The 15,583-nt window shown below is 35.4% G+C and overlaps 1 protein-coding gene across 3 annotated transcripts in view; it reads right to left on the bottom strand.

Annotated features, from left to right (window-relative positions):
- FAF1 (Fas associated factor 1) overlaps window positions 1-15,583 on the bottom strand; it is a 474,908-nt gene that overhangs the window by 108,380 nt on the left and 350,945 nt on the right. For all 3 annotated transcript variants that reach the window (XM_029946447.1, XM_029946449.1, XM_029946448.1), the window contains one exon: window positions 14,459-14,613. In XM_029946447.1, the coding sequence (XP_029802307.1) occupies window positions 14,459-14,613 (155 nt within the window). The remainder of the gene's footprint in view (window positions 1-14,458; window positions 14,614-15,583) is intronic.

Here is a 15,583-nt window from a genome sequence, read left to right as displayed (position 1 = left end):
TTGTTTCCTTGGATAACTTAATTGTTCTGAGCCTTAGTTAGCTTTCTCACATATAAAACGAAGATAATGACACCTTTTAGAATTGGTCAGCAAATTAATTAATATTACTTCTTTTTCCTTCCTTTTATATGCTTCAGAGTCAAAATTAGTTTTTCCTTTATCCCCTCCCCATTAAGGATAAGGCAAAATGTTTCCTAAAATAAATTATAACAGCAATATCAGACTCCCATCACTAAACAAGGAGTTATGCTTAGTACCATGCTTGGCACTGTACTATACTGCTGGATATTTTCTACATGACATCATGTCCTATTCTAGGGTACAGATTTGAAGTAAAGATATATATTCTTTCATATTGCCTTGTTCCCTGATTTTTTCCCATCTGCAAAATCTGGAGACATTGTGATTTTATAATTATATTAAAATTTTTCAGCATCATTTATTTCAGAGTTGGTTGGCTTTCCTTGGAACACTGACATTTATATGTAATTTTTTAATGTATTTGACTTTTTAAAAAGTTTTTTATTTAAATTAGTTAGCATACAATGTAATGTTAGTTTCAGTTGTACAATATAGTGATTCAGCACTTCCATACAACACCTGGTGTTCATCACAACAAGTGCACTCCTTTTTATTTTACTTTATTTTATTTTCCATTTTATTTTAAGAGATAATGGGGGAGAGTGGTAGATGGGGGAGACAGAGAGAGAGAGAGAGAGAGAAAGAGAGAGAGAGAGAGAAAGTCCACGTTCAGTGCAAAGCCTGATATGGGCTCAATCCCACGACCCTAGGATCATAGCTGAGCCAAAATCGACTCAGATGCTCAACCAACTGAGCCGCTCAGGTGCCCCAAAAAGTGCACTCCTTAATCTCCATCACCTATTTAACTCATCTCCCCACTTACCTCCATTCTAATGGATAAGAAAATGTGGGAGAGCATCAGCAGAAATCTCATACGTAGGAGGAAAGTCTTGAAAAGATAAATGAGCGACAGTTCAGTGTATTAGCATCTCAGTCACTCATTAAAGCTTTCAAGTAAGAAATGATTACCATCTAGCACTTTGGACAAAGGCTCACTTGAGACAGCTGCTGTTTGACAAAGAGCACTGAATGGACAGGTTGACTATGTAGGCTCTTCCTTTATGCTCTATACCAGTTATGAATTAGATAATCAAAAAAGAATGCTTAAGGGCCGTGTATCACCTAAGTTCCCCCCCAAAAATTACCATTACTCAAAAATATTTAATACAAAGTCTTCTGCTTTTACAGAAGATTAATATAAGAAATATCTATTTAAATTTAAAATCTGTCATATGGAAAACAGTAGAAAATAAGTCTATTTTATTACTTAATAACTCTCAAATAGATAATCATGCAAAAAAATTCTCTCTTGAATTCAGTACAAGGAAATCTTGAGATAAACTGTTAATTTTTTTTTATCAGTCAATGAGACCTATAAATGATAAACTATAAACTCTAGGACATAGTACCTGGCACATAGTAGAAACTCAATAAACATATACTAGATGGATAAATGACTAAATGAAGATATGCCTATCACATTTCCTCTTTTTCCTAAGCTGCCAGAATTACAGAGCTAAATTCAGTGTTTATGTACAAAACTTGATTCCACCGAAGTGTTTACAAATGTTTAATGGATACTTTACTGGACAAAGAAACGGCTGGGTAGTAGAATAAATGGGACAGTAAAAAGCTGGAAAATCAATGATAAAAAATGACTATCATCTGAATCTCTAAAGACAATTTAATACCACGGGTTTCAAGAAATACAGACCAGTAAATTTGATCTCAGTCCTCTACAAAAGCTAGAAAAGTCACTTAGACAAATGGCTTCTGAACACTTAGAATACAATAGTGATGACTAGGAGACAGCATGAGTTATTAAGAACACAATAAGCCTAACTAGGCTGAGTTACTAGGGTGAGAACTCATGAGCATTCCATAAGCTTTGAGTATCTGGAGTTCAGTAAGAAGTGATGAGGTGTCTCAAAGTATCCTGCAGGGTAAGATTCAGAAATCAGGCTCAATTGGATAAATTCCTAGTCACTGAGAAACTGAACATGTAGAGTGTTACCAAACTGAAAGTGGTCTCAAATAGCTTACCACTTGGTTTTGTCGTATTAACATTTTCATAAATGTCTGACATAAACCAAATATACACATACAGATACTATGCACTGAGCATTTATTCTGTGCCAGACTTTAAGAAAAATCAGTTATCCCAGTTAATTCCAAGAACAACTCTAAGGGATGTGGGTTTTTTTTTTTTAATGTTTATTTATTTTTGAGACAGAGAGAGGCAGAACGTGAGTGGGGGAGAGGCAGACAGAGAGGGAGGCACAGAATCCAAAGCAGGCTCCAGGCTCTGAGTTATCAGAACAGAGACTGACATGGGGCTCGAACTCACGAACCAAGAGATCATGACCTGAGCTGAAGTCAGATGCTTAACCAACTGAGCCACCCAGGTGCCCCTTAGGGATGTGGTTTTTAATCTCAATTTTCCAATACAGAAACTGCAACTTAGAGGGGTTAAACAATTTGCTCAAGGTCATTATAGTGACCTACTGTCATAGCTAGAATTCCAATCCTAGTATGATTAAATATAAATTAATTTATACTCAACCATTACGTTGTTCTGCATTTTATATCATCCAACAAGTAATTACTGAGTTTTGAAGTAAGAAACACAAGTGAAGAAGACTGAGGTAATTCTTGTCCTTAGGAATCTTACATTCTAGTGGAATTTTAATAAACAAAAGCAATGGCATACTATGAAAAGTTTTGAGAGAGTACTATGAAAAGAATGATGTCAATAGTCTTTTTCAAGAGGAGACATTTACACTGAGACCTGACAAAAGAAAATTAAAAGCCATTTCTATCTGATGACTTCTGTTTTCTCAGTCAATTAGTGAGGGCAGCTGGGAGGGAGCAGAGAGGAACAAGAGATGTTTAATGAATGAGGAGTAGTATGAAACAGACATTTTATCAAGGGAATGAAAGCTAACTAGAGAAGCACAGTAGGCTTGCTCAGCATTATTGTGTACTTGCTTGGAGTTTGTGTTTATTTAGAAAAAAAAATTAGTGTGACTGTCTCCAGCAGTGTTCAAGTGCAAGAGCACAGAGATAAAGGAGGAGAATAGTTGGTTGGGTTCAGCAAATTGAGTGCAATGGAGGGAGACAGTGGTAAGGGAATTTAAGATATTATAAGAAGGTGATAACAATAGACCTTGAAATCTTAATAGGACAATGAGGGAAATGAAGATTAGAGACACAAAATGGCAGATGAAGTAAAGTGGTAGGGTCAAAAGACTGGACAGCATAATGAGATAAAAAAAAGTTTAGCACTTGTGCAAGTAAGCTAGGAATAGGAAGTGTTGGTCAGAGCCAAATGCTCGAAATCAAAATATATGAGGTGATAAAGCTTCTCTTGATGGCCACATCTAAGTGTGGTAAATAAGGAGAAGACAAAAAAATTCTGGAGTTAGATATGGCTAGGAATGGAGAGGTTTATCAAGAATGATAGCAATAGAAATAACAGGAGCTACAATATCATTTATGAATGATAACTCTTGGGAGAGTTAACAGAATCTGAACTTCAAAAGATCTTGTCAGTCAACTGCATTAGTAGAGAATGGCAAAGATCTAGTTTGATAACAAGCCAGACCCCAAAAATTATTTAAGCAAATAATAACAACCTAGCCCCAGCTCATCAGGGCAGTCCCATATCTGAAAAACTGGTCAGAGGATTTAGTTGACTACCTTAGTTTAATAGGAGCCAATAATATAATTCCAGAATAGAACTGAGCACAGCATGAGATAAACCTGCTCTAGAACACTATGCTTGACTGAGCACCTTTAGAATGGGCTGGATCTAAGCATCCTAGCATATAAGGAACAATCAAAATAAATAAATATACTTTGTAAGAAAAGGCAAGGAAATTAGGGCAAACAAGATAGCTCTGGTTAAATTGATAAAGGATTGTAATGCAGCACACAGTCAGGCTTATTAAGTCCCAAGTTAGGCTTATTAATTCAAAATTAGAACCAAAAGTGAGAAATTTGCAGAAGCCCTGTCTATGAAGAAGCATTGTAGCAAACGCCTCTTCTAGCTTTTAGAGAAGCTCAAAAATATATTATCTTCTGCAGCTTTAATTTCCCTGTCCCTAGCAAGATCATGGGACAAGAAGCATTATGAAGCAGCATAGATTAATTTGGGATTTACATCTGGTACATCCATTTGCATGACCTTGGGTAAATTATAGAACCTCTCTGAGCCAAAAATAGTTTCCACATATGTGACACTGGACCTTTGCTATTTAGCTTGCAGAATTGTAGTTGAATGACCTAATATATACACAGTGAGGATTAAATAAGCTCATACATCTATCCATATCTATATCTATATCTATATCTATAATCAGTATGGCACATAGTAGGTGCTTTAATGGTTGTAGTTATTATGTGTTTTTTTTTTTTAAGGCAGTAATGATAGTCTTATTCTTAGCTACTGAAACTCTCAGTAGAAGCCCCTGTCATAAATGGCATGAGCTTGGAGAACAGTTTTAAGGGTAAGGAAGCTGTCTTTATTGGTGAAAGAAGCAGAAAACGATTGTGGCTTCCTTAGCTACACTCCACTAAGGTCATTCTAAATCATCACAAAGTGGTAAGGGCAGTAATTTACTTACAAACTTTACTAATGTTTATTTTAAAAATGAAACCTTGCTTACTTCTCATTTTTCTATTGAAAATAGTTGTGTCCAAGTCATCAGAAAGAGAATTTTAGAGATAAAGGTCAAAGGTCTCAGGTCAAATGGGTCAGCTTGTCAGCACCCCCTTCCCCAATTTTCATAGATGAAAAAAAAATCTGGAAATGTTACATCACTTGCCTAATACTTCCTTGTTCTTCATACTCCCAGACCAACTGAGTCCCACTTCCTAATTGCTCTACATTTTATGAATGATGTCTGCATAAACAGTGAGAAAACAGTTTATCACAGTCTTTCAAGAACAGCAACTGACATATTTAAATTCATAGATTTTGTTTAAGAACTAATAAAAAGTTAATATTTACATAGCTTTCATAATGACCATATAAATTTTTGTTGTGGTGGTGGTGAATAACTTCTTTGGGAGCTGCTCAGAGCCTCCAATACCTTGTTTAACACTGGGTTGGCAATATAATTTTTCAGTTTGAGATAAGCAAATAAAGCTTCTTTATTGTTCATGTTAACTTGTTTCATTTTTTCCTTAGTTGAGATGTGTAGAAAAGTATGTTAAAGAGGACTTTCTTGGTGCTGTTCATGCATTGAGGAAAACAAAGATACATGGAAGGAGACTGTTTCGGAGGATTCTTTAAATTGTTGCTGTGGCTACAGACTGAGTCATCCAACAGTAGATAAACTATAAAAATGCCTACAGTTACCCTTTAATTTGTTAATAATACAAAAATATTTTGTTACTTTTCTCTATTACTGTAATGCAATCAAGTTCGAAGACACAAATACATGTTTAAGGAAAGGACACAAAATCTATTTCCTAGTGAATTACCCAACTACGTTAAAAAACAGGATTCTACTTGACTCTCCAATTTCAAACTAACAGTTTTTTCCTCTTTCAGTTTTTGGAGGTACATTTAACAGATTAGATCACTAAGGTAATCAGGCAGTAAAACCTCTTTGAATATCTAAGTAGATTGAGAGGCAAATACTGGAAACATGTCCGAGGAACCAGTTTCCAATAAGTGGTTTTATATGACTGAACGAACACATTTCCTTTATAATTTTTATGAGTGTTTTACTATCAGTATTTATGGAAGAGGAGAACCATGCTACTGATTTAAGTGGCATAGGTGATAGGATTAGTAAAACTTCTTCGGAAACAACCATGAATATAAAAATTATTAACACTAACAAAGCAGTTCAGAAAGTAAATAAATTCTTGAGATCTTTTCAATTTCAGGCAAGAAGAAAAGCAAAAGACATGATGGGATATATTACTTTAAAATAAGATAATTTCATTTTGGAGATGTCTAATTTTTGGAATTTGTTTCATTAGACAACTCATGTTTTATATTCTATATAAACACTGGATCAAGTACCTCTGGCAGTCATATGTATTTGAATTTGTATATTCTAAAATACTAGGATAACTAGCTATTGGGAGGGAATATTTGCATATAACTGCACGAGAATTTAGAGAGTCACAGAACAGGAAAGAATCTGGCAACAGAGCAGAACGAGGCAAAAGCTTGGCATTTAGCTGAAACTTTGTATATCCTAAAAATATTTAATGACTCTTTTTATTCTTTGACTCTTACAAATCAAGTACTTAGAATACTCAAAATACGAAGTGTTTAGCAGAAAGACCAAGGAGAACACCAACAAGTAACAAGAAAGGTCTAGTGCATGAGAAAAATAAGATTTGATGGATTGTACTGTCCAGTTATTACCTTGATTATTCTTTTCTAAAAAGTTTTCATATAGACTGAAAACACAGAAAATTGTATCTGAGTTAAATGCCTATTTTCTAAATAGCATTAATTAGATTAGTGTCAAGGGAAAAACATATAGCTTGATTCAGATATAATGCATATACCACCAGGCAATTATGACTGTAGTACTAGGTAGTAGAGTAGGAAGTATCCAAATCGCAGTAAAGAGGCTTATAAATTGGAAATTTAAAATTACCTAAAAGTACATTTCTAAAAGGGTAATCTTCTATTTTAAAAAGAGTAAAGAATTATAAACAGTTTACTCATCATCTATATACAGACTGGCTTGTTCTCAATCATAAGAGGCCATCACCTTTTATCCTTTCCCTTCCTTTCAGTACTATTAGTAAACTATTCACAACTGCACCCTTGGACAATGCTGAGCAGTAATTATGACTTGCTGACAAAGAGATATGAACAATTACTGAGTCCATTTTGAAACCCTACACTAATAAAGTCATTAGATGCTGCCCTTGCCATGATCCTTCTAAAAGCTTCTGAAGTTACAAGAACACACGGCATTGTTTGCAGGGACAATTGCTGCTGGCAGAACGCAAACCTTGAGTTAAACCATGCTGCAAATTGATCTTGACATTCTGTTAAGACCGCCACTAAAAATCAAAAGCAGAGGAGAAAAGGAGAAAATGAGTGGGTAGGATGTAATCATGGAACAGGAGGGGTTCCTCCTCACCTTCTCTCCTCCCTCCTCACAAAACAAACCAGGGAGAAAATGACAAACTCTCCTGGTGTTTTGGAACCTTTATTTTAAAGCATTAATTAAGCCCTTGACCTGGGATGTTTAGGATGGCAATACATTTCCTTTAAAAGTACTGGGAGGAAAATAGCACAAAAGAAATAAAAAACTTTGGGGAAAAGTATATGGAAATCTGGCATGAAGGCTCTCTAGAAGTCTTGGTTCCCTGACCACAACATGTCCAATCTGTTTTAGCTGCTACTTCTGCAGAATCCATATCTGCTCCTAGGGTAGCAGCTGGGAATTAACACCCCTTGTGTCTCCCATGCAGACCCCACACCTGGGCTATATTTGCTGGATCAAATGGAGGTGTGGGGTTAGAGTAACATGGTCATCTAGGCTTCAGCCAGGCATGAAGCACTGAGTAGTTTGGAATTAAGGGTATGCCACTGTGAATATGGCTAATTGCTCAGATGGAAAGTGCAGGTGAAGACAGCCTACTGATAATAAGAGCTTTAAGTCAATTAACTCTTGCCAAAGATTAAGTAATGTGGAAAACTATCACTTGAATATTAAGGCTCAAAAGTACCTGTCAGCATAGCAGCAGCAGTTTCCAGTGATCTGAAATACTGCATTCAAGGGCATTAAGTTCAAAAGCTAATATTAACAGGCAATAGAATTCTGTGAATATTGGCACTGTGTAGGCAAAATTTAACACAACATTAGGTATATATTTCATACAACTGTGCAATTCAGACACTGTCAGCAATTCCTAGGTAACTGTTTGCAGCTACTATGAACGCTGCTTAGGAACAGTGTACAATGACCGATTTAACACTTCGTAGTATGTAGACTGATGTGTGAAACATTTCTACCTCATATAAGCACCTCATAGTTGGCTGATTACCCAGTTGGCATTACCCTAGTCAAATTCAAGTTTTCTAGAATTAAATAATCTAAACCAGTACTTATACTGGATGGACTGAGAACAAGAGATACCCATTAATCCATTTACTACTGGTTAATATTGGTGGTTTACTGTGCCACATACATTATGTAGTTTTCCTTGATGAAGCAACTACAGCCAAAAACTCACAGCTTAACATGAAGGGTGCTCCTGTGCCAATGTTCCCATGCAACCAACAGACATCCAAATAACTCTAGTTGAGGGAAGCAAATTAGTGCTTATTGAGCTTTATATAGTACTTTATACAGTACCATCTATATTTAATTCAAATGGTGCCCAAATGGAACTTGCCTGGCTCCTTGGCATATCTCATCATGTAGCCAGCTTAGCACTCTGGTTCTATGAAAATGTTTACTTTAATCAATGCCATGACCATTGCAGAAGGCTCAGAATACCATCCCTGACAGGCCCAATCTGAGGAGGCCAGTTGTTTCAGGGCTTTTAGACTTGAATATGGGGAAGAAAATTTGGAACCACAGGATGAATTCATCTGGGCTGGCATTCAAGTCTCTTTCCAGAGAGTGTGTGGGTGCCTGGTACACAGAGCGTAGACAACAATATTCTAAAGTGCTATAGTGTCTGCAGAAGACAAGGTACCTGGTCTGGACATTTGTAATTCATTCAAGCAAGGAAAATGAAGGCTTTTGCTTTTTAGACCTACTAATGGTTATGGCGGAAGATCACACAATTAGAGCATACAGCAGCATTTCCAGTTCTCTTTCCACTGCACAAGCTGGTTGCTCTTATAATTCAATAAGACTACTAGAGATTATTTATCAGTATAACCCTGACTTTTTCAAAGGTACTAGGTAACACATTGAAATTATAGATATAGCTTTCTTGGGGAGGCAACAACATAATAGGGAGACAGACAATAACCATACAAACCTAATGAATTCCATCATTACAGATTAGTATGTGAATATTATGGGAGCATAAAAAATGTGCATTTTAACTTAGACTGAGAGGCAAGAAAAGGATGGACAATAGCAAGGCTTCCTAAAGGTGATACCTGTCCTGAATTTTAAGAAATTATTCTCTTACAGCACAAGCATTTGTTCACTAACAATACATTGTCCTTATATATATTTTTATTGTAGTAGTTAAATCCATGATGGTTTACTACGTGTTTCTACATCCAAAAGAGTGTCTGATCTCTGCTCCACTGTCTACCTATAAGCATATGCCAATATTGGGATGAATTATTAACAAAACAACTTCTTGGGATCTGTCCATCCTGCTGGTTGACCTTAATCCCTAATCTGGTTCAGACCATATATAATTACAGTAGTAGCTGGGCAGGTCCTTCTATTTTTTTCTCTCCTCCACTATTATATAAACCACTGATCTTTCATTTCTGACAATTATGAGGTTTAAAATACTAATATTCCTTTATAAAAATAGCAAATATCTGCAACCTCATAAACTAGGGATGCTGGTAATATAGAAAGAGTAAAATCCTAATTTCATTTTTCCATGTGTCATTTCTTTGAAGTTCTTCCTTGGCCCACTCAGGTAGAGTACCTCCTGTGAAGTTTATCTATACTTCCAAAGCACCTTTGCATACTTGCTACTGCATATTAGCTTTATGTCTGTCTTCCTAATAGACTACAGAGTATTTTGAGCATTCAACACTGTATCTTTTTCATCTTCTCATCCTCAGTGCAAAGTACCATTCCTGGTTCCTATTAAATATGCAGTAAATGTTTACTCAATGAATAAACATGAAGGAAATACACCTTTCTTGAGGTATTTTTTAGCCACTTTCAGAAATGATTTGCAGGATCTCTTTATTTAGTGTTATCTGTTTTTTTTTTTTTTAAAGCTCTTTCATTTACAGGTATATCCTACTCTGTCTTTCAAGATTATTGTTCAGATGGATATTTAGGAAATTATACCCTCCAGGACTTCTTAAGACTAACAAGGCCTTATTGCCTACTGCTTTAAGAAAGAATGGTCCTGAATTCCAACTAGACATGGAAGCCAAGACTGTACAGAGTTTTCCAGGAAAGAAACCTCCATTTAGATATATAATACTGAAATTATAAACACATTAGGTGGAAATGGATGCATATATTCAAATGCCAAATGCTTACTGAATTTCTTTCTCCTACAATTTTGTAAATTTAAAGTGCCTTGTTTACAGGGCACCTGGGTTGCTTGGGTAAGCGACTGACTCTTGGTTTCAGCTCAGGTCATGATCTCCCTATTTGGGAGTTTGAGCCCAGCACTGGGCTTTGTACTGACAATGTAGGGCATGTTTGGGATTCTCTGTCTCCCTCTCTCTGCCCCTTCCCATGCTCATTCTCTATCTTCCTCTCTCAAAATAAACAAATAAATAATAAAATGCCTTGTTTAATGAGACAAATAAAATAAGCTTTTCTGGAAGATCACAATCTAGTGAGGGAGAAGATAGGTATTACCACTACTGCTAAAGTCTGATGTCCCAATTCATATTTGGAATGTTCCAACATCAATCCAAAAATTATTCTAATCTATTTTATACAGGTAGTAGGTTCATCAAATTAAGTATTCACTTAGAAAGAATGTTATCAGAATCATTTTGGAGGTGGGAAATCCAAATCATCATCACAGGGGTGTATAACAGTGATGTTCTATAGATATCTGTTTCTTTTTTATTCTAATTTGTTAGTGACATCAGGAAATTTAACTTATAACTTCAAGTGACAATCATACTTTGGCAACTTTACCAAATCATTCACTTAGTACAGTATTCTTCACTTATCTTCTACACATGAGAGATTCACAAGTAAACTGAGTAGGACTAATGTTTCTGTAGGTTCTGCAGAATATTTCTTCAAGTAATCTCCACACCCAATGTGGGGCTTGAACTCACAACTCCAAGATCAAGAGTCACACGATCTACTGAATAGGCCAGCCAGGTGCCACTTTAGCAGAGTCTTTTTCTTCCTTTCTTTTTCTTTCTCTCTCTTTCTTTTTCTTTCCTTCCTTCCTCCCCTCCTTTAAATTAAAATTTTTTTTAAATGTTTTTATTTATTTTTTTTGAGAGAGAGAGAGAGAGAGAGAGAGAGAGAGTGAGTGCAAGCAGGGGAGGGTCAGAGAGAGAGAGGGAGGTACAGAATTTGAAGCAGGCTCCAGGCTCTGAACTACCTGTCAGCACAGAGCCCGATGCAGGGCTCGAACCCACAAACCGTGAGACCATGACCTGAGCCAAAGTTGGACACTCAACTGACTGAGCCACCCAGGCATCCCTCTTTTAATTTTTTTAATGTTTATTTATTTTTGAGAGAGAGAGAGACAGACAGACAGAGCACAAATGTGCATGTGGGGGGAGGCAGGCAGAGAGAGAGGGAGATAGAATCTGAAGCAGGCTCCAGTCTTTGAGCTGTTAGCACAGAGCCCGACATGGGCTTGAACTCACAAACTGCAAGATCATGACCTGATCCGAGGGCAGATGCTTAACCAGCTGAGCCACCCAGGTGCCCCATTATTTCTTAAGCAAAAGTAAATTTGCTTGGCAAGTCCCACCCCAACTTAGGCACCAATGTCCCTAGCTATCATGTCAGGGAGTAGTCACAGAAAACTACTAAGGAGTCATACAGACTAAACAGCTTACAGGCTCTGGATTTTAAAAATTTGTACGATCAGTTTGAAGTAGAAGAGCCAGATATGGGATGAAACAAGCTATCCACCAGGAATTTATTTCTACACTTTTTACATTTGTCATAAGAAAAATCACAGTGAAAAAGAAACCCACAGCAATCTTGTTTGTGATGGTAGAAATCTCTTCTACATTTTCACATATTAATCTGTCATATTTTAACTTTCTGGTAATATGCAAATGATGGCACAGCAACTTTTGAAATGTAGCTCACTGATCAATAAATATTAGTTCAGTGGTCTTCTACTGAACTGAGTGTGAAACATTGAGGTTTTATTACTCAGTGTTAATAGTGTCAAATGGATAATGCAATAAATGTTTATGACAAACACCTCTGGATAAAATGTAGTACTAAAAATACAAGTAAGATCACAGAGATGGAAATTCAACTAGACAATTTTATTTAGATGATGGCTGGTAAGAAAATTGTTGCTATGCCAATCTTTTTCTGTGATTATAAATAAGCCTAATTAATTAAAATCAAAAGGAAATCCACGTTTACTCTCTTTTAGTAATATGTCATTCCAATGAAATTTCATCCTGGGCATGTAAAATACATATTTTCCATTTGCCTTAATAATAATGTGGAGCTGAACACATTATATTCTGAACACATAATTCTGTTGCTTTATAGAGAAATGTAATACCTTAACTTAAAATAGTTTTTAAAATTTGTAATATGGATAGAATTGGATTTTGAGTAAGGATGGCAAGTATCTTAAATTCCAGAAATGGTTAATTCTCTTTTGCCCCACTGGCCCTGTTTCTGTTCCTACAAAAATACTTATTAAAGAAAATTCCTATATGTTTCTATTTTTAGCCTTTAATATCACTTCTTTTCATTTTCATGAATGTAGTAATAATAATAATAATAATGAGATGCCATATTTTTTAAAAAATGTAGATTGAAATATCCTATCATACCTCAGTCAGTCCTGCAATTCACTGAGAAATAGCTTTAAAGCCTTAAACAAGGCCTTTATTTTATGTTTAAAAAAAAGTGTCATAAGGAGTTAATAGGACACAGCTGTACTGGGTCTTTCTAATAAGCTGCTTCTGTCGCTTTGGTCACCACAGGTGTCTCTGTAACCTGCAAACTCTTATTACTAGTGTATCAAAGTTGTGCTACTTAACAGACTTCTTTAGTAAAACATAACAAAGCAATTACATGGCTGTTGATTGCCAGTCATAAAAAAACCCCTCAAACACTGTTTTTCAAAAGAAACTACACTGCAATTTTTTGTCATTGTAAAATAAAAGGAACTAAGGAATTAAATGGAGGGTAGAACAAAATAACAGCAGGTAGCCTGCTGAACTTAGCCACTACAGATGGGTTAGAAATAGTGTTTCCTTCTCCATCAAGTTGTGGATAAAAGGAAAGGAGGAGATTCCTTACTGCCAGTGAATGGCAAAAGATTTAGCCAAGTCTCCAGTCTATGTATTTTGCCTCATGAAAGACCTTCGATGCTGCATTTTTATCTGTTTTTGGAACTGCTTTTCATCACCTTTAACTGAGTGTGAATAATAACCTGATTTAATTTAAACAAATACAGGTGCTAAAGGTTCTTTATTTATGTATAACAGGGAACATTTCCAATGCAGAACGAAGTCATCCTGTGAAATTTCCTAACCATTTGCTTAAAGAAATGAAGTATTAGATGAAGAAATTGCTTCAACATTCTTTTGCTTCACATTTAAGAGAAGAATCATCCTTCTTTTCAGGTTCGGATTACATAAAACAAAGTCTTAATGATGAGCAAAAATTCAGTGAGCTATAAAATAATAATGAAAAACCAAATCAGATGATTTCTAATTGTTCTATAATCATTTAAATTAGGTAACTACAGTAGGCTTGCCTTGAAATGAATTAATTTAATCTCCCTGTTCATAAATCAACAATCTGATTATGATTGTGTTAAACACACCCAAAGTAGCATCACTGCCTGTATGGCCACATGTGTAATTAAACATGATGAAATATATTTCAGATGAGAAGCTCAAATTGGCAAAATATGAAGAATTATTCATCACTTATAGATATTAAGATTAACAAATTAAGTAAATTTATCCTGACAGCTAGGAAGGGATTTTTTTCCTACTGAGAATATGGATGTGTGCAAAAGAATGTGTGCAATAAAGCGATTACATCAATTAGTATATGCTAGAGTTAAGCTATTACCAACTCCATGGACTAGTCCAGAAAGTCTTGCCTTCCTCACTGAAATTATTAAAGAATAAACTTACTACTAAGATTATACGATAGACTTGCTCTGCTTTTTCTGAACATTATTAAAAATAGATTTTCTCTAAATATTCAGCAACATATGAGAACCTAAGAATATGTAGAAGATGGATATGTACTGTGCCAGTTTTACTGCAAAAAGATTAAAACATTATATTCTGGTTTTGGTTTTTGGGTTATTCTTGGATTTAGAAACCTTTTAGAAATTGAGGTATATTTTCACAATTGTAAATAACTGCATATGTTGGCTACAATAAATACCTTTTATCTAATCAAATGTAATGGCAGAGGATTTAATGCTGAGGATGAAAATGTTTACGATGATAAGAAACCAAATACAATGGTAACTTTTTTTTTAAAAAACAGAGGCCCCACTTATAACTTGTAAACAACAGTATTACCTTGCTCTGTTGGCGTCCTTTGTCAGATCCCAAGCCCAGGTTATAAAATTTTGACTCAGATAAGAGACAATAGATTCAGCACAAAGCATTTGTGAGCAGAACACGTTGGTTAATACACTTTCATCATGGTGGAGGTAGATAGCAAGAAGCTTTCTCTGAAAAGAGGAGAAAAGACGGATGAATTAAAATATTCACTAATGTAAGGGTTCTTGAATTTTGGAAATGCATAATCGTTCAATATAAAACGCAAAGACAAAAATTAAGTGCTATTCCTTAAAAGAGCACCTGACACTTAGAGTTCCTAAGGCATTCACTAATCTGAATAAATTTTGCTTCCTTATACTCTAAAGAGGCTAGGATGGCTATATTGTTTTTTGACTGCTGTCACAGACTCCCGTTAACATGTACAAACCTATCTGTAGCAGAATATGCAATAGAATTGTATTTTCTTTAAATAAAATGGGTTTACAATTCTTCATATCAAAACATACTTTATAAAGGGAAATTAATTTTTGAACTATCCAACTATGTACAGAGAAAAAAATACTGATTAAGACTGATTCCCCAAATCTCTCTTCTGTATTTTTTTAAGTCCCTTCTACTTGAAGGGGACAGGTCTAAAATGAAGTTATGTTTTACTTCCACAGGTCATTTCAAAGCCCTTAATGTGTTCTCATTAAAAGTCCTTATGTAAGAGCATGCAACATCTAACTGTCCCTGGAAGGATGGTAGAAAATCGTTCACATGAATTCTCTCTAGATTATATTTCAGAAAATGTCCGCTGTGGTTTGTCATACGGTGAATTAACTTTCCCCTTTGCTTGATAAAACTTGCTATCAAGAAATAACATTAGCTCTCTTAAAAGCGTCCTCTGACATAGATGGATAGTCAATAAAATAACTGAAACTAAAAACTGAAACTGAGCAACGTAATTTGCAACATGTCAGCTTTAACAACATCCCCCATGATGATGATTAAAGAGCCTAAATTGTTATTGACTAACTTCTTGGTGCTACATTGTGGAAGAGCTGAGTTTAAAAAGTCACTTGCCAGGATATAGAAAAAAAAAATTTATGGTAAAGACAATATACAAACCAATCTGTGAAATTCTGGCAAAGGAAAATT

Source organism: Suricata suricatta, chromosome 8, assembly GCF_006229205.1.
Source record: "Suricata suricatta isolate VVHF042 chromosome 8, meerkat_22Aug2017_6uvM2_HiC, whole genome shotgun sequence".
NCBI lineage: Eukaryota > Metazoa > Chordata > Mammalia > Carnivora > Herpestidae > Suricata > Suricata suricatta.
Note: the sequence above shows the minus strand (reverse complement) of the source record. Positions and strands in the feature narration are given on the sequence as shown.